At 46.9% G+C, this 24446-nt stretch overlaps 1 protein-coding gene across 9 annotated transcripts; it reads left to right on the top strand.

The window, feature by feature from the left end:
- Window positions 1-14155: 14155 nt before the first annotated feature.
- On the top strand, window positions 14156-18454 carry RPP38 (ribonuclease P/MRP subunit p38). 9 transcript variants are annotated; one of them, XM_074984784.1, is made up of 4 exons: window positions 14156-15453; window positions 16095-16220; window positions 16863-16940; window positions 17368-18454. In XM_074984784.1, exon 4 carries the CDS (start codon window positions 17401-17403, stop codon window positions 18244-18246), a length of 846 nt encoding a protein of 281 aa, XP_074840885.1. In that variant the 5' UTR covers window positions 14156-15453; window positions 16095-16220; window positions 16863-16940; window positions 17368-17400; the 3' UTR covers window positions 18247-18454. The 9 variants fall into 9 exon arrangements, with proteins under 9 accessions (XP_074840885.1, XP_074840889.1, XP_074840883.1 ...); XM_074984788.1 differs by having other exon boundaries at window positions 16098-16220; XM_074984782.1 differs by lacking the exon at window positions 16863-16940.
- The last annotated feature ends 5992 nt before the right edge of the window (window positions 18455-24446 follow it).

Genomic DNA, 24446 nt, shown 5'->3' on the forward strand with positions numbered 1-24446 from the left:
GTCTATTCCAGCCTTAGTATTCTATGACTTCTCCCTCAGCAGGCGCCTGGCTTCTAAGGGCTGAGTGGAGACTGTCAGCACAGCAAAGCTAAAGCAGTTTGGTTACAGAAGGAGTTGGATGCAGACAGCTGCTGCTAACCACTCATTTAGCCTTTGTAATTCTCTCAGAGGATGAACAGGACAGAAAGGACAATGGCAACATTTTTGTCTTCTCTTATTATTTCAGCCCCTTGGAAACAAAGCCCAAATCTGTATCCTTTCAGAAATTCCTCATCAGAATGATATCTGCAAATAGACACCATCTCATTTTCTACCCTCCTCCGTGATGGGTTACGGGCAATAGGAAAGTGGAAACAACAGTGTATAACAAGTTATTTTTGTGAAACTAACACTTCTGCATTGTTGCCTACTGTGAAGCTGATTTGTATTAAAACCTCCATGTTTAACCTCTCCTGTGGCCCAAGGACCTTTTATTGCCAACTGGCAAACAAAACAGGGGTATGTAAATGTTACAGCAATCCCCTGGGGCTAAGCTGTGCTAACTGGTCTGCCAAAAATGTCATCTAAGATCTCAAATGTCACACTTGGGATCCTAAACATTGTGAAATGTCTGTACAAAGAAAACATGCAAAGAGTTATGTACATGTGCTAAAAGTTATGCTCCTTAGGTCTGTGAGATAAGACAAATCACTACAAGTTGAGTCACATACTCCTAAGCTATGTCTACATGGGAGGCTTTTCCTGGCAAAACTGGGCTTGTGTTAGGAAAAAACGCAGCATGTCTATGCACAAAATTCTCTTTGTCAACTGTTTGTCAACAAAACCTGGCACATCCATCGGCAACATTATACCTCTCCCCATTCAGGTATAATGCCTCTCTAGACAGTGTTCTGTCGACAAAACAGCTGTGTAGATGATCTGGGGCCCTTCTGTCAGGCAGCCATTTGCAGAGCTTCCGGTCAGCCATTCTGTCAAGAGCAGGCCAGGCTTGCTGCTCTCTGTTGACGGAGTGGATTGCTCTTTCAATCTTGCTTTTGTGTGTAGATGGGATCTGCTGACAGAAGTGTTGCCAGGAAATCCCTTCCAGCAGAGACTTCTGTTGACAGAGGCTACTTGTGTAGATATAGCCCTAGTCAGCAAAGGGGAAGAGATGATTACCTCATTTTGGCTGATCAAATACAAATTATGTACTATGCACATATCCCTCATTAAACAAGTACTTTATTTATGAGTACTCACTTAAACGAGAGACACAAACTTACCTTTTGTTCACTGGACGAGTGAACTCCCCCTGCTAATTTGAGCCTTACCCACTCCCTGCAGCTCCAACCCGCTGCAGCCTGACCGCCCCACAGCCTGAACCCGCCACAGCCTGACCCCCGCCCCACTGGCTCTGCAGCCCCAACCCGCCGAAGCCTGACCCCCCACTGGCCCCGCAGACCTAAACTGCTGAAACCTAACCACCCCCACCAGCACCGCAAACACCAAACCACCGAAACCTAACCCCGCCCCCCCACCAGTCCTGCAGACCCCAAACCACCACAACCTAAACACCCCTGCCAGCCCCGCACACCCAAACCACCGCAACCTAAACCCCACTCCTGTTGGACCTATGCACCTAAACCACTGCAGCCTAACCCCACCGGCCCCACAGACCAAAACCGTTGCAACCTTAACGCCCCCTTCAGCCCTGAACCCTGCCCAACCCCCATGGACCCAACACGCTACCATGTTTTAACCCTCCCTCCCACTCATGCCCCAAACTGAGCCCAGCCTTTAACCCCTCTCCAATGCCCCCCTCCCCCTCCTGCAACCCAAGGTCTACTTACCTTTCAAAAGCAGCGCCATCAGCCACCACTCCGAGCACTTGGAACCAATCAGACTCTTTTACATGTATTTGAATGGGAATTTAGTGTCCCTCTTATGGGTTTTCGCCTACAAGCAGAAAACCGGGAACCAATTGTGCTCATATAGTGAGCGATGAGTGCACATATTTCACAGCGTACCTTCACAGATACAGCCTGAGGCTGTATCTATACTTGCACTTGATCAACAAAACTGTTTTTTGTCCCTGGGTTAAGCAGCCCACACCCTGCCACCTCACTTGTCATAGCAAATGAAAGTGAATGCTGCTTTGTCAGCAGGAGAGCTCTGCAAATGACAAACCAAAACCCCCACATTGGGAGTCCAAGTGTTTTTGTTGACAAAACTGCCAAGTGTTCACACAAGCTGCCTTTAAGTGACAGAGCTGTGTTGACACCAGGAGCTGCATAGATGTACCCGAAGCAAAATGCTAATCAACAGATTGCAGAGCTTACAGGAGAAAACAACAGACAGGTTTATCTGGTGAAGAGTAAGATAATGAACTTTGGTAATGTTGAAGCAGAGACCGCCATTTTATGTCACTTCCATTTTGTACTACGGTCAAAACATGTGGTTTATTAGTGTTAAGGTGGAGAACAACTCCATATATGGTAGCCGTTGGCTTACCCTATCAAGTGTATGTTACTGCCCAGGGTACAAGCGTGGATCCAGATGATTGGTTGTTTTGTATATCTTGTGTGTGAACTATATAAGCACTGATACATTCTGTTGGTGGGCAGAACTCACTGCACAGCCTGGCAGAACCCACAGTTAGGCCTGTCTGTCTGTGTGTGTGACTTCTCATTCTTTGCAACGTTGCTGGGAAATAAAACTTGTTTACTTTCTTCAGTAGTCTCCTAAAATCATTGAAGCTGCAGTTTTGCTTCGACAATTACCTGGAGGTTCCATCGAGATCCCAACACCTGGTCACCATGGTCCGGAGGCAACTGCTCCGGGCTGACAACACACAGCGCGCAATTCTAAGGTAAGGAGAAGCCATTTAAAATTCTCCAGAGGGGTGCTTCAGCCTTGGAGAGCCATCCCGTCTCGCTGTGGTCCAGTGTCTGGGATCTGGACTGTTTAATCAAGACTACTGGGTAAAGAACTCTAAGAAATTTTAAGATTTAAGGGAAAAAACAAAAGACTCAGGCGGCTATAGGCCAGTGGGTCTGGGAAGACTCAGGTGGCTATAGGCCGGTGGGTCTGGGATCGGGCAGCTTAATAGGTAGCCCTTATTTGTGTACTCTGACCTTTGTGCTTGTCTTTTAGTTTTCTGGGTGGCCCAGGGCTGTCTTCTTGGTTGGTCCAACCGCCCCAAGTCCTCCGCTAAGGGAAAACCCATTGGCCAGAGAAAACTTGAATGCAAGGGGACTGACCTTGACAGATGTGCCTCTACCCTACATCCTCTGTTTGTCTGTTGTGTACTAAGAGATGAGAAATAACTGGTTTTAAGGATAAAAGGAACGGAGGCAGGTGACTATTAGAGTCGGTGCACCAATAGTCCGGACTTTAAAATGGGCACAGGCCCGCCTAAAAAGGTACCTAGGCCCCCTAAGGGCACCCCTGTGGCATATATGTTTGATCATTATGTGCCCCAAACTTGCAAATTTTGAAAAAATGGAACTATTACATCAAAGATAACCCATCAAAACAGTTCCCCTTGACAGGGAGTTTTGACCTAGATAAAATTGTCCACCTCCGAGGCACCTTAGGGTCCTGGAGAGCTAGAACATTGGACGGACAGTGGTCCGCCTATTTTGGTTGGTATAATGAGGCATCCAAATGCCAAAACAAATCCAAAATCTGGAGTCTAAAGGACTCGCAGGAAAAACTAAAACAAAAATTAAAAGACACCCAAGCAAACCAATGTCTTCATCCCAACCAACCATCTGCTATAACACCAATATATCCACAATTGCCCCCTCCACTGGAGGATCTTTTGTATCCAACATTTTGTCCACCCCCATATGTCACATCAACACCCCCAGTTGTGCCTCAGGGCCAAGCAAGCAATGGCCCACCACAACCTCGAACGCCACCACAGACCAAGACTCCAGCTAGTCTTCAACTGCCATCACAGCCATCTGCGAATCTAGTAGATTTTTCTAGAACTCTGCCCTTCTCGGAGACCAGCCCACTGATTTACACTCCTTGGTCAGACGGCCCAGGCGGCACTATATCCTGAGTATCACAAGAAAAGCATCACCCTCTCGCTTACCATAGTGCTCCCCTTGATCCTGTAGCTGCTGCCTACCCACCATGCTTGCAAGCAGTGGCCGCAGCTGCCCTCTTGGTTCAACAATCAGAAACCCTTGTCGTGAGCTCCCCTCTTACTTTATCAGTCCCCCATGCTGTCGCAGCCCTCCTCCTAAAGTCCAAAACACAACATCTTTCTAATGCTAGGTTAACTAAATATGAACTCCTCTTGGTGGCTGCTTCCCATATCATTATCTCACGCTGTACCTCTCTTAACCCTGCTACTTTGTTCCCTACTCCCACTGAAGGTGAACCACATGGTTGCAACCAACTTACCCAGCAACTCACCACCCCTCGGCCAGACCTGCAGGATCTCCCGATTCCTAATGCTGAACTGAAACTTTTCACTGATGGATCACGTCTCGGGAATCAGCAAGGGGACTTAGTTGCTGGATATGCTGTTACTTCAGCTCATGAGGTCCTTGAGTCTGCCACTCTTTCCTCTGTATTTTTGGCACAAGTGGATGAACTAATTGCCCTAGCCATAGCCTTCCAGTTGGCATCACAAAGGATTGCAAACATCTATACTGATTCTTGTTACGCTTTTGGTTGTGTTCATGATTTTGGAATGCTATGGAAACAAAGGGGTTTCCTCATCTCTTCAGGAACCACGATCAAAAATGGCCCCTATGTTGCTGCCCTATTGGATGCCTTACTCTTACCCGCTAAGCCGGCTGTTATTAAATGTGAAGCCCATCCCGAAAGACATACGTCAGATTGTCTATATGGTGAAGTTGAAAAAGGAAATACCCTGGCTAACCATTCTGCCAGGATGGTTGCACTTTCCACCCTTTGCGCTGAATCTAGTTACACTCTACCTCTTTTACAGCCGTCTCCAGGCCTTTCCTTAAAGGAAGTGGCCCTCACCCAGGACTCTACCCCAGAATCAGAAAAGGAATTGCGGAGACGCTCTGGGTACCGCTTACACCCTGACCACCTGTGGTGCCACCAAGACGGCCGCTTGGTTGCCCCAGGGGTTCTCCTGCCACACCTTGCACATATGTATCACTCTGTGGCTCACATGGCCAAAGGGGTGATGGTGGGACTAGCAAAATGCAGTTAGTTTGCTCCAAATTTTCCCATAACAGCCCGGGAATACTGCTGAGCTTGCCCTGTCTGCCAAGCCCACAATGTGGGAAAACCTGTAAAGACAGCAATGGCAACTGGCCCACCTCCCTTGGGTCCTTTCCTAAATTTGCAAATGGATTTTATACAGTTACCTAAAGTAAAGGGAATAGCATATTGTCTTGTTATCGTTTGTTTGTTTTCTGGATGGGTGGAAGCTTTTCCATGTCAGAAGGCTGACTCCACTACAGTTGCTAAGAAAATTCTAAATGACTTTATACCACACTGGGGAATACCCCAGTCCCTCAATAGTGACCAAGGGTCTCACTTCACTGGATGGGTCGTTCAAGCCATCTCTAAGTATTTTTGCATCCAGCAGAACTTACACTGACCACACCACCCACAAAGTGCAGGAGCAGTAGAACGGAAAAATGGAATACTAAAAATAAACTGGCCAAAATCTGCACAGAAACAGGCCTTGAAACAGGCCAGATGCTTTACCCATTGCCCTGATGTCCATAAGGTCTACTCCAGACAGAAAGACTGGACTAACCCCATATGAAATTGTAATGGGTATACCTATGAGAGCCCTTACCTCCTGGGATAAAAAGGGTATTGACTGTGAGCTCAGCTTGAAAAATGAAAATGTTATGAGTTTTTGCAAAGCCCTTATGAGTTGTTTGCAGTCCTATCATTTGCAGGTAAAGGAAGCCTTCACGGACAAACTCACAAGACCTTGCCACAACCTGCAACCAGTTGACGGGGTGCACATCAAAATCCACCAGAGAAAGTCCTGTTTAGAGCCGCGTTGGATTGAACCCTACCAGTTTCTTCTTGTAACCAATACTGCCGTCAAACGTGAAGGAAGAAAGACCTGGGTACACGCATCACACTGCAAAAGATCCACTCCACCCACAAACATCTCATCAAGGACACGCGAAGCGGACATAATAAGGCTGCCTCCAAACCAGGGTGAGCCTAGTGCCCCTGAGGCCCCACCTGGATCCCCAAAGTACAACTTGAGAGCAAAAAGCAAAACAGCCTCTTAAGCAAGGCCTAGAAGGAACCTTACCCTGGGAGAAGAAGCTCCCCCGGGCTGAGATTTCCTGTGGCCAGGTGTGGGCTAAATGCCTGAGCTGTATTATCCCTTTGGGACAACCTTTGAATCCAGGAGAAGACGCAGCCCCTGAAGACGATTCGCATCCTCTGGATTTCTTGAGGCTGCACGGCAGGCCCAGTCTGTGGTACACTCCCTGTTGTACTTCACACCACTCCTCACCTTCAGCTGGTGGCCCCTGAAAGCCTGAGGCCATTGGAGTGTGAAGGACAATTCTGCATGCCTTAAACAAGTGGAGGTTACAACAGCGGGCCCTAACGGGGTAGTATAAGGACACTAAGGCTACGTCTACACGTGAAGCCAACATCGAAATAGCTTATTTCGATGTAGCAACATCGAAATAGGCTATTTCGATGAATAACGTCTACACGTCCTCCAGGGCTGGCAACGTCGATGTTCAACTTCGACGTTGCACAGCACCACATCGAAATAGGCGCTGCGAGGGAACGTCTACACGCCAAAGTAGCACACATCGAAATAAGGGTGCCAGGCACAGCTGCAGACAGGGTCACAGGGCGGACTCAACAGCAAGCCACTCCCTTAAAGGGCCCCTCCCAGACACAGTTGCACTAAACACAAGATCCACAGAGCCGACAACTGGTTGCAGACCCTGTGCCTGCAGCATGGATCCCCAGCTGCCGCAGCAGCAGCCAGAAGCCCTGGGCTAGGGGCTGCTGCCCACGGTGACCATAGAGCCCCGCAGGGGCTGGAGAGAGAGCGTCTCTGAACCCCTCAGCTGATGGCCGCCATGGAGGACCCGGCAATTTCGACGTTGCGGGACGCGGATCGTCTACACGGTCCCTACTTCGACGTTGAACGTCGAAGTAGGGCGCTATTCCGATCCCCTCATGAGGTTAGCGACTTCGACGTCTCGCCGCCTAACGTCGAAGTTAACTTCGAAATAGCGCCCAACACGTGTAGCCGCGACGGGCGCTATTTTGAAGTTAGTGCCGCTACTTCGAAGTAGCGTGCACGTGTAGACACAGCGTAAAGGAACTATGTCCATTGTGAACCTGTTACTTTTAAGTGTTGCCGTCCTTTTACCCCTAGCCAGACAGCTTACAATCAGAATGCCTTTATAGCCACTGCTGTAAAGATCGCCAAACACCTCAACCAGTCTGAGTGTTGGGTATGTTCTTTAATGCCTAGCCATTCCCATGTGGGCATCCCTATGATTCCCATACCTTTGACTGCCCGAAACCTAACAGGTACCCAAAGACCATTCAATCAGGGATATTCAGATGATACTTGGGCGAGTGTAAAAGCCAACCGTACTGACTACTTGCATGTAGTACAGAAGGTAGGCGAGTGGTGTTGGGTCTGTAACGGAACTGAAGAACTGGGAAAAAGTAAGTGTAATAATTATGTGGTAAAAGGTCGTCTCTGGATGGGAGATTATCCAAATGGCACTTGGGTACGGGAAGTAAAGAATTATTGGTCCACCTGGAACGAATCCACCTCTAAATCAGTCAGAGGCCTGTGGTATGATCCCACAGATGGAGCATGGAATTGCTCAGGATCACCAACAGCCGCACCCTTTACAGGCTACTACTCAGGTTGGCTTAAGAGGTATATGACAAACTACTGCAACATTACCTTTCCTGCCTTTACTGAGCATTATTTTGTATGTGGTCACAGGGCTTATAAGCAATTACCAGCTAAATGGAGTGGAATTTGTTATCCGGCCTATATTATACCTGCGGTACGGATAAGAACGCATTTACCTCAGGGAAAAATCTGCAACATGAGAGATTTAGACTCTGCTAGGAACAAAATGCAAAACAGGTCACCATTGACATATTCTGAAGTAATACAGTGGTCCTTCCTTCCACCTGTGGGCGTAGCAAGAGTGGGAGGAGCAGTCATCCATTTACAAGCTGTCTTGGAGGTAGTTGCCAATGAGACAGGGGAAGCCCTAAAAGCTCTAGCAAAGGAACAAACAGCTATCAGACAAATGGTACTGCAAAATCGTATGGCCCTAGACATAGTCCTAGCATCTAAGGGAGGCACCTGTGCCCTGGTAGGACAAGAGTGTTGTGTTTATATCCGAGATAATGACCAAAAAGTATTAGACAGGGCTGACCACATCATGAAAATCGCTTACACGTCCCCTAAACAGCCATGGGATTTGTGGTCCTGGCTGATGGGGCCTCTAGGTGTCATGGGCCAACAATTTTAAAGGGAGTTCTTTTCAGATGAATCCTTAGTTAGTCCTTCAGTCCGTGAGAACAAGCTGGCAGTCAAAGAGATCTCATCCAACCCAGTTCAAATGCTGGGAATTGACTTGGGAAAGGCTATCTTGCAGGAGATAGGGAATGCCATGGAGCCAGAGCTGGAGCTGCCCTTGGGCAGTCTTGAGCCCCAGTGCAAATTATGTGGAGCTTTGGGTAGGCTGATCCCCAACCCATGGAGCCCAACCTCAAGACTGTGTGGCAGACCCTCCTGCAGTATCTAGGGGAGTGGAGCCAGCAGCTTGAGCCTGCTGGCCATGTACGGGACCCTGTGCCATCGGGATACTAGTGCAGACTGGTGGGACCACATCATCCTGGAGTGCTGGGGAGACCATCAATGGCTCCGGAACTTCAGGACGATTAAGGCCACCTTCCTCACCCCTTCCCTGAGGTGAGAGGACACAAATATGAGGCACGCCATGGCCCTGCAAAAGTGGGTCGCCATCGCCCTGTGGAACATCGCCATGCCAGACAGATATCAATCTGTCTGGAACCAGTTTTGCATGGGGAGGTTGACCATTGGACTCCTGTGCATGCTACTATGGGCCTCATGGGCCACTGGACCACAAGTGGGGGAGGACAGGGTGGGCGTCCCTAGGGAATGGGGAGGTGAGGTGGTGTGACCCGTCCCTCCCTGGGAGGGTCCCCTTTGTCCTGCCCCTGCCAAGCCCAGCCAGAGGTGGGCATGAGTGCGGGGGGTTACTGTCAGTGAAGGAGGGAGCTATGGGGGCATAACGGGGGTGGGGACTGGCACATGCCCTGGCACCATGTAGAGTCTCACTTTGTCCCTTCCCTGGCAGGTGGTCAGGGCCAGCAACTGCATCCTGCTGCGCAGATGTGGATGCCGTCATCAAGGGGTCAGCACCCTGAACTTCCCCAACTGAGTGGGGGAGCTATCGATAGGACACACATCTGTACATCAGACATCAACCTACATAAACCACAAGTGACAGTTCTCAGTGGTCCTGCAGGCCATGACTGACCACCAGGGCCAGTTCATGGACACCTTTGACAAAAGGTCGGGGAAGGAGCACAACGCCCGTATGTTCCAGTTTGTTCCAGAGGCTACACACTGGGAACCTTGTCCCCAACAACACCATCAAGGTCAGGTACATGCCAGTGTGCCTGCTGGGGGATTCGGCCTATCCCCTCATGCCATGGCTCATGAAGCCATACACTGGCCACCTTGGCCCCTCCCAGGAGGCATTCAGTGCTAGGCTGGCCAGGGCCTCTAAGGTGGTCAAGAGCACCTTTGGCCACCTCAAGGAACGTTTCTCAGGCCTCCTCACCCACCTGGACCTTGGGGAGCACAACATCCCTCCTACCATGGTGTTACCTCTCTCCACTCTGAAAACTGACCCTTTACTCTTACCTATCTTTCCTATCATTTAACCAGTTACCAATTCATGAGAGGACTTCTCTATTGTCCCTTGAGTGCTTACTTTTCTTAAGAGGCTTTGGGGAGGCACCTTGTTAAATGCTTTCTGGAAATTTAAGTACATTCTATACAACTGATCCCCCTTGTCCAAGTGTTAGTTGACCCCTAAACCATGTCATCTCTTCCCCCCAAACAAATTATATTCATCTATGTGTCAAACAATTCTGTTCTTTACAACCAGTTTCTTTGGCACTGAAGTTAGAATTACTGACCTGTATTTGCCAGGACTACCTCTGGAGCCCTTATTAAAAATTGGTGTCAATTAGCTATCATCCAGTCATTTGGTACCGAAGCTCATTTAAAGGATAGGTTACAAACCACAGTTAATAATTTTGCAATTTCACATTTTAGCTCCTTGAGATCTCTTGGGCGAATACCATCTGATGACTTATTACTGTTTAGTTTATCAATTGGTTACAAAGTCTTCTCTGATGGCACCTCAATCTGGGACCATTCCTCTGATTTGTAACCTAAGAAGAATGGCTCGGGTTTGGAAATCTCCCTCACATCCTCAGCCATGAAGCCTGATGCAAAGAATTCACTGTGTTTCTCCATAATGGCCTTATTGTGCTTGAGTCCTCCTGTAGTCCTCCTTGAGTCCTTGACTCTTCAGTGGTCCCACTGTTTTTAGCAGACTGTCATCCAAGGCAGATATTGATGCAGAAATCCAACATTGTCTGAGCTATGCCAGTGCAGTCTTTGCTTATGTACAGCACAAGTTTTTTGAAGGTCACAACATTTGAACAGACACCAAGGTTCTTATCAAGCCATTACTCTCCCAACATTGTTGTATGGGTCTGTGCAGTGGGCAGAGTGCTCCACTACTGCAAGGAACAGTTTAAAGCAAACTGGAGTACAATGAGTGAAGGGCTCCTGCAGGGAATCGATCTGAAAGCAGCTTGCTGGAGCAGCCTTGGATACAAGGAACTGCTCCAGCAGAGCTGGGTCAGTTAGATCCTGACCAGCGAGGGTGCAGGACCAGCTCCCAGTAAGAGCAAACACCTCAATAGAGCAGTACTGGGTAGGCTAAGGGGAGCTATGGAGAGGCTTTGGCCTAACACCTGCCAGACTGCTCGCTTTTTTAGAGAGGCCCAGAAGGCGCAAGGAGTCACAGGGGAAATGGTCCAGGGAGTAAAGAAGTGAAGGGAAGAGGAGGGCAGGACAAGGCTGCTGCCAGAGGATCCATGGGCTGAGACTCAGAGTAGAGGCTGGGCCTGAGTCCCTTCCCTTGCTCCTTGCACTACCCCTAGCCACAGTGACTGTGACCAGTGAAGGCTATGGTGTGCCCCAAGGTAGGGAGCTAGACAGAGGCTGCAGCTGGCCTTGGTGGGCACTCTGAATAAGGACTGCTGGGACCTCCCAAAAGAGGTCCTGTTGTCTCAGCTGAAAGAAAGGCACCAGAACGTATGACAGCTATGGAAGTGTTATAAGGACTTGCTAAATAATAATTTTAAAAAGTGCAATATTGACATTGACACTTGTGAGACACTCATCCAGGATCACTCAAAGTGGAAAGAGGTACTACACAATCGTTCCCTGCACTTTGAACTTGTCCACCAACAAACAAGGTGAGGAGGACAAGAGGTGCAGGAGGAGGGAGAAACTGGCTCCCAGTCACGTTCAACAGCCTCCTGCTGTTCCTGGAAACATCTGTCCTCACTGCACTAGAACTCTTGGTTCAAGGACAGTCCTCAGCCACCTGAGGATCCACCACTCCCATGGAGAACGATCATACTCAGCAACAAGTGATTGCCATCATCTATTATATTTTTATACTTCAATTAACAAAGCTTATGGTCTTTTTCATTTTCCTTACTAGGATTTAATTCTACTTTTAGAACAATATCCCTTTGTCTCATATATTATGGTCACTATTAAAAAGTAGTCCAGCTATATTCACCTCTTGAACCAGGTCATGTGCTCCTTTTAAGACTAAACGAAGAATCATCTTTCCTCTTCTGCATTCTTGGGCTGTGTCCTTTGAACTCCCTTTTGGACCCCAGTTTACACACATAGTGAAATGTGAATCCTGTTTAGTTACACTTTAACTAATCTCTTCCTAGACTGTTACAAAATAACTCTTTTACCAATCATAATTTATTGTAAAACAATTCTTTAGCCAATCTTTAGTTGATTTAAATCTTGCAAAATTAGTCATGTAACATAGCGGTGCGCAAAGGGGGGGTGGGCCCCCTAACAGGGATGTGAAATTTCGTAAGAGGGGCACACAGCACGATTGGCTGCCGGTAGTCAGGCTCATCCATCTCATTAAAAATGTTGAAATATGTTACAGTTTTAATGTACAGGTATTCATATTTATATACCAATTAATAAAGTTTTTATATTCTACATTCTTATTTTCTTACACACGCTCGTTTTTTTTTTTTCATTTGAATATAACCAAAATTTCTGGTCTGAATTACATTAGACAGGTGTGTGGGGGAGAAGTGGAAGGCTACTAATTGCAGGGATGAAAAGTGGGGCCCAACATCACCCCATTGTAACATATATAAACAGACAGAGACAGAAACAATACATATAAATAGTAGAGAAGTAAGACACCATAAAGATAAAACAATAAAGTTATTCTGGACAACAGCCCATGAGATGTGGGTCAACAATGCTGTTACCTTGGATCTACTGTCATTGCAAACCTATCCATGCATGAAGGAATGAACATCAGAATCAAGAAGGCAGCTACTATTTTTGGCAGACTTATGAAACGAGCATGGGACAATCCTAAGATGACAGTGAAAACAAAGATACTAATCTACCAGGCATGTGTACTGAGTATCCTGCTATATGGTTCTGAGGCCTGGACCACCTACTTGAACCAGAAGAAAAAAATGAACTGCTTCCATCTTCGCTGCCACGACAGAATTATGAATATCAACTGGCAAGATAAAGTTTGAAATGCAGATATCCTGTGAGGATCCAGTGTACCCAACCTCATAGTGATCCTCTGAGCAAAGACTACGATGGCTTGGTCACGTGAGAAGAATGGGTGATGAACGTCTTACCAAAGAAATCCTCTTTGGTGAACTGTCATGTGGGTTGAGAACCAGAGGAAGACCAAAGCAGGAAGACACACCCCCCAGCCCAGCCCACTCCCAACACCCACCCTGGCCTAGTCCCCAAACTAGGCCCACTGCATCCCCCCCGGTTATTGCTGCTCCAGCCCAGAGAAACAAGCCGCAACCTCCTCCACTAGAGCTACCACCAGGTTTTAACCCTCCCTGCCATTCATGCCCCAAACTGCCACAGCCTTAACCCCCAAATGGCCCCACAGACCCACACTGCTGCAGCCTTAAACACACCCCCCACCAGCCCCATGGACCCAACCCGCCACCAGGTTTTAACTCTCCCTCCCGCTCATGGCCCCAAACTGCCCCCAACCTTTAACCCTCCCCAACCCAAGGTTCACTTACCTTTCAAAAGCAACACCAAATGCTGCCACTCCTTCACTGAGTTATGAGCACTTGGAACAAATTAGAAACTTTTACATGTATTTTAATGGGAATTTAGTGTCCCTTTTATGAGTTTTTGCCTATGAGCAGAAAGTTGGGAACCAATTGTGCTCATATAGTGAGGGATGAGTGTACCTGGTGATGATTGCTACAACAGGGCACATCATCCTTCGATAGTACATGTGCAAGCCACACAAAAGAACTTCGTCCTAGAAGGAAAGCTCTCAGACTCAAGAATTCAGAAGTAGACTGGCATGCGTTTATTGCAATTGACCGTGCAAATCCAATATTGGATGGATAAGCCATGAGAAAAGCTGCAGACTCAAACACTGCCCAAAGATCATCACCACTGCTGCTAACCACCATCTCTCGAAGAAAAGGGGCCATAGATAGATATCACTTAGAGGGAATACCAGACTCAGATGTTACTTTCTGCTTCTTGTCTTATGATTGCTGCTGTTCTAATGTGGCTACAGAAAAAGGCTAAAAGAGTCAGACTATACAACCTTGTGAAGTGTGCGGGGTTACCAGGTGTCCAAATCCAGTTGAAAAGGGGTCCTGACAGTGTCATCAGATCTACTGACTAGCTACCCAAAGTCCAATTACTGAAGGCAAGGTGGGGAGATGCCAAGGCCAACTTCTACCTGTATCAATGAGCTGCAAGTCTCAGCCCTCCAGTCTGGATAGGGAGAGGAGGAGAGGGGAAAAGGAGTGATAAGGGATGAGGGAAGAGGACTACATGGGGGCTGAGGCCTTTGTGGGGGCTGAGGAAGGGCAGGGTTGGGGATCTAGGGGCAGAGTAGGCTCTGGCACTCTTACTGGAATGTCCACTGTTTAAATATGATGAAGTTGGCAAGCCTAATAAGAGAGGGCAGCATGTGTTATAGCTAGGATTGCCAACTTTCTAACTGAACAGAAGCCACTCTTGCCCTGTCCTCCTTCCCCAAGACCCCATCCTCACTCACTGACTCATTTTCACGTGGCTGGGACAGGGTGTTGGCTGAGGACATGGGCTCTGAGCTGGAGTTGGGGGTGAGGGCTTTGGGTGCTAGGAGGCAGCCTGGGCTGAGAGTCTGAGTCCAGGAGGGGGCTTTGGGTGAACCAGGGGATTGGGAGGTGGGAAGAAGGAGGGCAGTGGGTTGGATGCAGATCCACCCGTATGGAGCTCAGTTTGTGGGGAAATAGTCAGTGATCATAGAAACGAAAGGTTATGTCATAAGGCACATGCACAAGCGGTTGAGCAAGAGCGGCACGAACGTGAATTCGAACACGCTGCTAGGGGAACATGCCTGGTTAACACAAGCTGAGAGCAGGGGCCTGGTCTGAGGGGAGCGGTCGGGGGAGTGTGCGTGGGGATGGAGGAGGCTGGCAGTCTGTCCTCGCCGTGCAGAAGGGAGCGGGGGCGTGGAAGTGCGGCATGCTCGGGGCAGAGAAGGACACAGGAGCGGGGACTAGGTCCGACTGAGTCTGGCCTGCGGGTGGGGACTGAGGATGACTTGCTGGGCGCTGAGGCAGGAATGGTCTGATCTGCCGGGGAAGAGGAGTGGGGACCCCGCCGGAAAACGCCTAAAGCCGCCAACCATTGCAATTTGCCATCCCGGCTGTACTGCGCATGTTCACTCGATCTGGGCATGCTCGCTGAGCACGGCTAGAGCCGCTGCCCTACGTTGAAATCTGCTACCAGTGCAAAATTACTGCCTTCTGTGACCGGCTAAATTCGCCTTTTTAACTTCGTTCTTATGAATTCGATTTTGTGTGTCGACAAACCTTCCTGAAGTCCCGTCCAGCAGTGAAGTGTTACGATTGCGCTAACTCCTTTGGGCTGTCGTCTGTGATGGACAAGCTCAGTGCGCAAACTGTGCCAAACGCAGTTTATTATCAGCTTGTACGTTGAAATCTGCTACTGGCAGAAAAGCCTGACGGAGGCAGTCATTGATGGTACACCGGTTTCCAGCGCGCCGGGAGGAGGGGAGGAAGCTGGCCGACAGGAAGCACGGCGGAACCGGACAGACCAGGGTTCGGACGCGCTGGGGGAGCGGAGCGGAGCGGGGCTGGATTCCGGGGCGCGGCGCGGGGATCCAGGAAGGGGCGGGGCTGGGGTCCGGTGGCGCATGGAGGGGGGCGGGGCTGGCTGAGCTGGGTTCGGGCGCGGCAGCGGCAGCGGCAGCTTTTGGAGCGCCCCCTGGCATTGCCGTGTGGGACCGGCTGGCGCGACTGTTCCCTGCCTGTTGTGCCGAGAGCCGCTGCGGATAGGCCGCGCTCGTGATCTTGTGCCTGGCGGGGCTGGAGGAGACTGGCCCAGGCCGCGGGTGAGAAGAGCGGCTTGGGGCCCGCGGGGCGCTCGGAAGCTGAGGCGGGGGTGGAGTTTCCTTCTGGCTCCTGGTGAACGGGGGCCTGGCAGCCCTGGGCTGGGAGGTGGTTGTGGGCGGTGTTCCGCCTCAGGGCCAGCGGGGGTGTGAGGGGAGTGGGGGCGGGGACTGCAGCTTGGCGGATGGAGGGAGGTTCCGGTTCAGCTGGAGTGGGGCTGGGAGGGGGGTTCCGGCTCGGGCCGAGGGCAGTGGGTGCAGAGTGGGGGCGGGGATTGGGCCTGGGCTGCTGCACGTTTCCGGGTCTGTCACTGGAATTCGGTTCTGAACGTCCTTAATTTCTGACTAAAGCAGCAGGAAGTTTTGAATGTTAGTCCAGTGAGGAGCCGAGAAACACGGCTAAACTTTAAACCACGTGCTCAGAGCGAGCGGTTGGTGAGTTAGAGTGCGTGTTCAAATTCGACCTATTAACACAAGGTATGAAAGAGATCAATTACCTCAGCATTACAAGGACTGCTTCCCTTCCTTTGACGCTAATTATTTCAGACAGCACAATTAACATCCCCTCACCGCTTTCCTTCAATCCTATTTGTCAGTTTTATTGCAATTTTTTTTGTCTTCTGTACTTATAAATGTCAGTGTGTATTGGAAATGAAATTAATCCGATGAAGTGGGTCTGTCCCACCAAAGCTCATCACTGAATAAGTCATTTTGTTAGTCAATAAATAAGAATGTTTACTAATTGAACTAAATCACAAAAGGAAAATCATCAAGGACTACTAAACAGAAATATGTTTACTACAGTTGAAATATACAGGTTCAAGATGATTGTTCTTTTTATAGTGTTTCCAAAATATAGATGTGCAGTAATAAAGCTTAAATGTATTTGTTCTCTACAATTTGAACACTTTTATTTGACTTAGTTTTTTAATCTGTAGAACCTCTGGCATGTTCTGTGCACTTTCAGGTGTATCATTTTACACACAAGTATTGATCTGTTGCTTTTTCATTATTGAATGGAGCATTTTCTAAGTTACCAAGCAATTGCTGAACTACATTAAAAACAGCCACACTGGGTCAGACCAATGATCCAACTAGCCTCAGTATCCTGTCTTCCAGGTGCTTCAGAAGCAGTAAACAGAACGAACAATCATTTCCTGTCATCCACTCCTAGCTTCTGGAAATTGGAGGCTATAGGTACTTATGAAATGGAGTTGCATCCTTGACCATCTTGGCTAATATCTACGTGTTCCTATTCTCGATAAACTTCCCCACTTCTTTTGTAAACTCCATTATGATTTTGGTCTTCACATCCACTGGCAATGAGTTCACAGGTTGACTTTTGTGTGAAGACGCACATTCAGAAATCCCTTTTAGTTTCAATCAGTGATTTCTGAATGTGTTTCTTGTAAAGATTTAAAAAAGAACAAAAATGGTACTGAACTGGTGTGAGATAGGCAATAAATTTCATAAAAGATTAGGAAAGATACTTAAAAGCACAAACTTGTTGCAGCAGAAAGAGTTTGATTGTTGTGTGTCCAAGAGAGACACTTTTTATAGACTGCTCACTTTTGGTATCTTTTAAAATATTAACTAGTAGTTTTCTCTTTTCTCTTGTTCATAGCTGAAGTGTTAAAACACAAATGAAAGCATCAGGATGCCTGTAGTTCAGACTGGGGGTGGATCAGTCCGTAAAGCAAAGAAAATTACTGTAAAAACATCTTTAAATAACCCATATGGTATCAAGTGGAAGACTGTAGAAGGGGATGATATGCACTTTATACTCCAGGCCTTGGAAGAAAGGATTAAACATGTTGGACTTAAAAAGATTGAGACTCCCAGAAGGAAAAAACGTTCTAATGCAAAAAGTCAAATTAAAGCCAAATGTGATACTAGTAGTGAATTTCCAAAGGAGAAGGAAACAGACAATATTCAACAAGAACAAGGATGGACTGACTTAAATATCAGGAAACAGCTTGCTATTGGAATTAATGAAGTTACTAGATCTTTGGAAAAAAATGAACTACTTCTAGTGCTGGTGTGTAAATCTGCAAAACCTACTATGATCACCATGCACCTTATTCAGCTTAGTGCAAGTCGAGAAGTCCCAGCTGGCCAGGTTCCAAGACTTAGTGAAAGCATAGCACCTGTTCTTGGCTTAACATCTGTTCTAGCATTGGGTTTTAAAAAGAAATCTGATACATTTACGGAAGTAGTAGAAGCTATAATTCCACGGATACCTAGCTTGGATGTGCCCTGGATTCACCATAGAAGCGAACAACCTATGGCGAAGGTATATACTCATCCTTTGGAAATTCATGATGCCGAGCTTATGGAGACATCAGTGGAGGAGTTCTCCCCAAGCCATAAGTGGAAGTGTACTGAAAGAATTAAGTTGGATTCTTCAAATGTAACTTTACAAGCTCTCAGAATTAAAAAGCTTGTTCCCAATCCAAATAAGATACGGAAACTCTCCAGAAAGAAAAAAGCTGCTTCAAAATAACTTACTCTAGTACAGGTCTTTACAGTGGGGCTAAAGTGATTTGTTTGCAATATTGGAAACTGCTCCGTGTACCCAAGTTATAATGCTTTTAAGTGTCATGATTTCAGGTACAGAGCTATTTGACCAATAGAAGATGAACTCTGCTAATGTTTTACATTCATTTGAGATTTGTTTTGTTCTAACATTAAAGCATACAACTTTTTTAAAATTGTGCATAAGTGTTAATTTTTTTTCTTAAGATGTGCTTAATTAGTGTTGAGAGGGCCTGGGTTTAAAGATGTTTAGGGTAGTTCTATAATGTGAATTTGTTGTTAAGGAAAAATACAAATATATTATATGAAGATAAATATAAAATTTTGGGAATGAATATACTCAGAATAAAACTCTAAAATTAAATGTAACTATTCAAATGAATATAAAAATTGAAAGTTTATTCAATCAAGCATTTATGCTGGTATAGACTTTGTTTTTTTTTTAAAAGCTGGTCATCTTATGTTTCAAGCAACCATCTGTGGTTGGTAGCACAAGCACAGACTCAATTTTTGGCTGTGAATACTTGGCTCTTGGTCAAAAGGTACAAGCTAAATTGGTTTCCTGATATAGTTGGCCACTGATATGCTAAAGGAAGACATTACTTGATCAACAGATGAACAATTAAATACTTCTGTTGCAGGAAAACTGCATTAAAAACAACATTGTATGCAAGCTGGATCCACCTATTACAAGGATGAAATTAAGTGTCAACATTATTTCATAAAGAGGAGGTTTAGGAACTGTTTCCAATACACTGTAGATATATTTTATGTACTGTTTTATATAATAGGGCAGGTAAGAATTTTAATCATTCCAAGTAGCTGAAAATGGTATACTGAACTCTTCAAGAGAAATGCACTTTAAAGAAACTGCCATAGTAAGCAGTAGAGTTTAATTTGACAGCGCACACTAGTTAGTTTGCAAGAAATTGTGTAAGAATGTTTAGAAGTTGAGTACAGTAAAGTAGGTCAGATTGGAATAAAAAAGTACCAAACTAATCTCAACAAAATACAGTTAGAGTACACATTTTACTCAAAAGCCCCTAACATCCTGCAAGAAGCAAACTATTAAGAACCTCTTTTTTGAAGTGAGTGAACCTGTGTTGTTTTCTTTTTTAAATAGGGGAGAAACTTCCATGTTTCAGATTCAAGGCTACATAGGCTGTCTGAAGAAGAAGTTACTCACTTTTGTGCAGTAACGATAGTTCTCCAAAAGTGTCCCAGTGGGTGCTGCACGTAGGTGTCGGCGCATCCCAGCATTGTGGAGCAGAATGCTTTACAGAGCAGTGCCCCCGCCCCATTTCGCTCCTGTGTGCACCGCACATGCGCAGGAGCAGCTGGTGATGTCACCAGGCTAAGGAGAGAGTGCGTGGTACAGCTCTCGTCTATTTCTTTTCTACCTCAAGTTCTTAGAGACTCCAAGTAGAGGGGAGGAAGTGAGGGTTGTGGAGCACCTGCAGGGACACATCTCAGAGAACTGTTGTTACTGCATGAAAGTGAGTAACTTCTCAGAGTTCCCTGCAGGTGCTCCACATAGGTGTCTCCATAGCAGTACCCCTATGCTGGAGGTGGGTATTGGCTTTTTTTAAGAATGATGTAAAACAGCATCTGCAAGGGCAGGGGTAGGTATTGGCCCTTTGCGCAGTACATAATGCTTCGCAAATGTGTGATGTGAGGACCAAGTGGCTGCTCTACAGAGGTTCACTAGAGGGACATTGCTAAGGAAGGCAGTTGTCTGAGCCAGTGCCCACATCGAATGGGCCCTAATGGTCTGAGGTGTCTGCTTGCCTCTAAGTTGGTATGTAGTGCGAATGGGATCCGCACTCCATTTGGGTAGGTGTTAGGCTGAAACAGCTGTTACTGCACGGAGCCCTGACCATGCTACGAAGAGTTTGTCCGACTTCCTATTTGGCTTGATTCTATCTAGGTAAAAAGCAAGAGCACATCTAACATTGAGCGTGTGCAATGCAGTCTCTTCAGGAGAGGAATGAGGCTTAGGGAAGTAAGTGGGTAAATACATGAAACTCAGCTGTGACATTGGGGAGAAATTCCAGGGTAGGTCTAAATACCTTGTCTTTGGTGAAAAGTGAAAGGTGGGTCAGCCATGAGTGCTGCAATTTTGCCAACGTAATGACTACTAGAAAAGCCACCTTCATGGACATATACTGAAGGTGCTGTGCCAAGGGATTCAAATGGAGGTATCTAGGACCAAGTTCAGGTCCCATGGTGGTACTGGAGGGCACAGACTTGGGTGTAGTTTTTGTAACCCTGTCAAGAAATCTTTTACCATTGGGTGACCAAAAATAGAGGAACAGATCCCTGAGTCATGGAAAGCTGCAATTGCAGCTCGATGCACTCCACTAGAGCTAACTGAGAGGCCTGTGTTGCTGAGATCCATAAGGTAATTGAGCAAGATAGGTATGGAAGCAGAATCAGGATGCAGATTGTGGATCGTGCACCTTTGCTGAAAGCGTGCCCATTTCCTAGTATAGGTATTTCTAGTGGAAAGGCAATGGCTATTTATAAGGGCATTTTTGACCCTGTTCAAACAGGTAAGTTCTTCATCATGGAACCAGGGAGGAGCCATGCTGTGAGCTTCACGGTTTTGATAATGGGATGAAATGTGGTGCCATGGTGTTGAGTGAAAGGATTCGACACTACTGGGAGAGGGATCAGTCAACTGACAGGTAGTGCAAGTAAGAAAATGAGGGTTGCCTGGGCCAATATGGCACCATCAGTGTTACGACTGCATAGTCTGCCCTGATTTTGTTGATTACCCTGGCAATAAGTGGAATTGGGGGAAAGGAATCGAGAAGGGGAGCTGTCCAGCAAATCTCAAATGCATCCCCCTGTGATCTCCTACCTATTCCTGCCCTGCAACAAAAGCTGTGGCACTTGCGATTGTGTGGAGTTGCAAAGAGATATATTGTTGGTGAGCCCCATTTGCAGAATATGGAGAGCCGTATGTTGGTATTGATTTCCCATTTATGCTGGTCTAAGAAATACCTGCTCAGCCCGTCTGTCCTGGTATTCTGTTCCCTAGGTATGTATGTTGCTATCTGAGTTACCCAGTTCCTTATGCACCAGTTCCATAATCTGAGCACCTTGGCACATAGAGTGTGTGACCAGGCACCCCCTGCTGCTTGATATAAAACATAGTGGGCATGTTGTCTGTGAGGACATGAATAGCTTTGCCCTGCATCAAAAGCAGGAAATTGGTGCAGGTTCTTCGAATGGCCCTAAGCTCTAGGATATTGATATGAAGAAGTCACTGGTGATGAGTCAACATGCCCTGGATTGATGACATGTCACAGTGGGCTCCCCACCCCATGAGAGATGTGTCTGTAGTTAAAGTTACAGAAGGGTACGGGGGATAAAAAGGTATGCCTGAAGGATGTTTACCAGGGATGTCCACCAGTTGAGTGATCATAGGTCTTGCAGAGGAAGAATTAGGGTCTTTGACAATCTGTGGCGAGTTGGTATGTAGTTGCAAGCAACCTAGTGTTGATGGCAGCACATACGCAGTCTTGCAAATGGGACTACAGTTGTGGTGGTGGCCGTGTGCCCCAGTAGCTAGAGGCAAGTTCGACCATGTGGACAAGGTTGCAAATTGCCTGGAACCTGTGAGCAGGGAAGTAGGCTCTGTCTGAAACTGAATCCAGGAGAGCTTCTATGAACTCTAGGCTGTACGTCAGTCTCAGAGTAGACTTTTGTAGGTTTACAAGTAGGTCAAGCCGGGAGAAATATTCCCTGGTCATATTTGTCATATGTCTAGTTTGGTGGTAAGTAGAACCCTTGATTAGGCAGCCATCTAAATAAGGAAAATTAACATTCTGTCTTCTGAGATACGCTGTGACCACAGCAAGTGTTTTGGAGAAAGCTCATGGGGCTGATGAAAGACCGAAAGGGATGTGGAAGCCATCTTATATAGAAGGCATTTCACATTTCTTATTTCTGCATGTACACAAGAGCTTGAACTTTTCCTCACCTATTTGGGAATGGCAGGGAGGATGAACTCTATGGAACACGTTAAACTTAAAAGTTGAAGTTTGAAGTTTAAAGTTGTTTTTAACTAAGTTAAGCTGCGTGTTACCAGTTAAACCTTGTTGGCAACCATTGTGGAGCAAATGGACTCCTTTAGTTTTACTTAAAATATTTTATTTTACAAGTAAAAGAAACTGATATAATCATGCTCGGCACCACTGGTTTTAAGAAATGTGTCACTTGCCATGAGGTAATGCCCACCTCGGATGGCCACTCCAAATATATTCAATGTTTGGGATAAGGGCATGTTCCCCAGAAGTGTCCGCATTATTCAAAACTTACTACACAGGCTTGGAGAGACAGGGAAATGTGGTCGTGCATGGACCTGTTCAAAGAGAATCATAGAACAACAGAGCTGGAAGAGACCTAAAAAAGCCATTGAGTTCAGCCCCCTGCTCTCAGCAGGACCAAACCCATCAGATCAGCCCCACTAGGGCTTTGTCGAGGTGACACTTAAACACCTCTAGGGATGGAGACTCCACTACTTCCCTGGGTAGACCATTCCAATGCTTCACCGCCCTCCTAGTGAAAAAGTTTTTCCTAATGTTCAACCTGGACCTTTCCAACCGCAACTTGAGACCATTGTTCCGTGTTCTGCCATCTGTGACCACTGTGAACAGCCTCTTTGCAGGCTCCATTCAGTAAGTTGAAGGCTGTTATCAAGTCCCCCGTCAGTCTTCTCTTCTGCAGACTAAACTCCCAATTCCCTCAACCTTTCTTCATAAGTCATATGCTCCAGCCCCCTAATTATTTTGGTCGCCCTCTGCTGGACCTTCTCCAGTGTATCCACATCCTTCCTATAATTGGGGGCCCAGAACTGGACACAGTACTCCAGATGCGGCCTTACCAAAGCTGAATAAAGAGGAATAATCACTTTTCTGGATCTACTGGCAATGCTCCTCTTGATGCAACCTAATGTGCCATTAGCTTTCTTGGCTACAGTGGAACACTGTTGACTCATGTCTAGCTTCTCATCCACTACAACTCCCAGGTCCGTTTCTGCAAAACTGCTACCGAGCCAATCGGACCCCAGCCTGTAACAGTGCTTGGGATTCTTCCGGCCCAAGTGCAGGACTGTGCACTTGTCCTTATTGAACCTCATCAGCTTTCTTGCAGCCCAGTCTTCCAATTTGTCTAAGTCTGTCTGGACCCTGTCCCTGCCCTCCAGCGTATCTACCTCTCCCCTAGCTTAGTGTCATCTGCAAACTTGCTGAGGGTGCAATCCAACCCCTCATCCAGGTCACTGATAAATATGTTGAACAGAACAGGACCCAGAACCGAACCTTGGGGCACTCCACTAGAAACTGACCACCGTCCCGTCATTGAGCTGTAGATTACTACCCTCTGGGCCCGACCTTCTAGCCAGCTTTCTATCAATCTTACCGTCCATTTATCCAATCCACATTCCTTTAACTTGCTGACAAGAATATTGTGGGAGACCATATCAAAAGCTTTGCTAAAGTCAAGAAAAATCACATATATTGATTTTCCCCTATCCACAGAGCCAGTTATCTCTTTGTAGAAACTAATCAGATTGGTCAGGCATGACTTGCCCTTCATGAATCCATGCTGACTATTCCTGATCACTCTCCCCTCCTCCAGGTGCCTCAAAATGACTTCCTTGAGTAGCCCCTCCGTGATTTTTCCAGAGACTGATGTAAGACTGACTGGCCTATAGTTCCCTGGATCATCCTTCTTCCCTTTTTTAAAGATGGGCACTACATTTGCCATTTTCCAGTCATCTGGGATCTCTCCCAATCTCCACGACTTTTCAGAGATAATGGCCAAGGGCTCGTCAACAACATAAGCTAACTCCCTCAGAACCCTAGAATGAATTAGGTCCAGGCCCATTGATTTATGTACATTTAGCTTTTTTAGATAGCTCCTAACCTGTTCTTTTCCAACCAAAGGCTGGCCACCTTCATCCCACAATGCATCACTTATCACATTAGTCCAGGAGCTGTCTTTGTCTACGAAGACAGAGGCAAAGAAAGCATTAAATACTTCAGCTTTCCCTACATCATCTGTCACTAGGTTACCTCCCTCATCCAGTAGGGGCCCCACACTCTCTCCCATCACCTTCTTCTTGGTAACATGCCTGTCAAAACTTTTCTTGTTATCCTT

The sequence above is a fragment of the Carettochelys insculpta genome, chromosome 2 (assembly GCF_033958435.1).
Source record: "Carettochelys insculpta isolate YL-2023 chromosome 2, ASM3395843v1, whole genome shotgun sequence".
Classification (NCBI taxonomy): domain Eukaryota; kingdom Metazoa; phylum Chordata; order Testudines; family Carettochelyidae; genus Carettochelys; species Carettochelys insculpta.

What these genes read in the sequence shown, in the direction of transcription:
- RPP38 (XM_074984784.1), top strand. Translation starts at nt 17,401, where the DNA reads ATGCCTGTAGTTCAGACTGGGGGTGGATCAGTCCGTAAAGCAAAGAAA.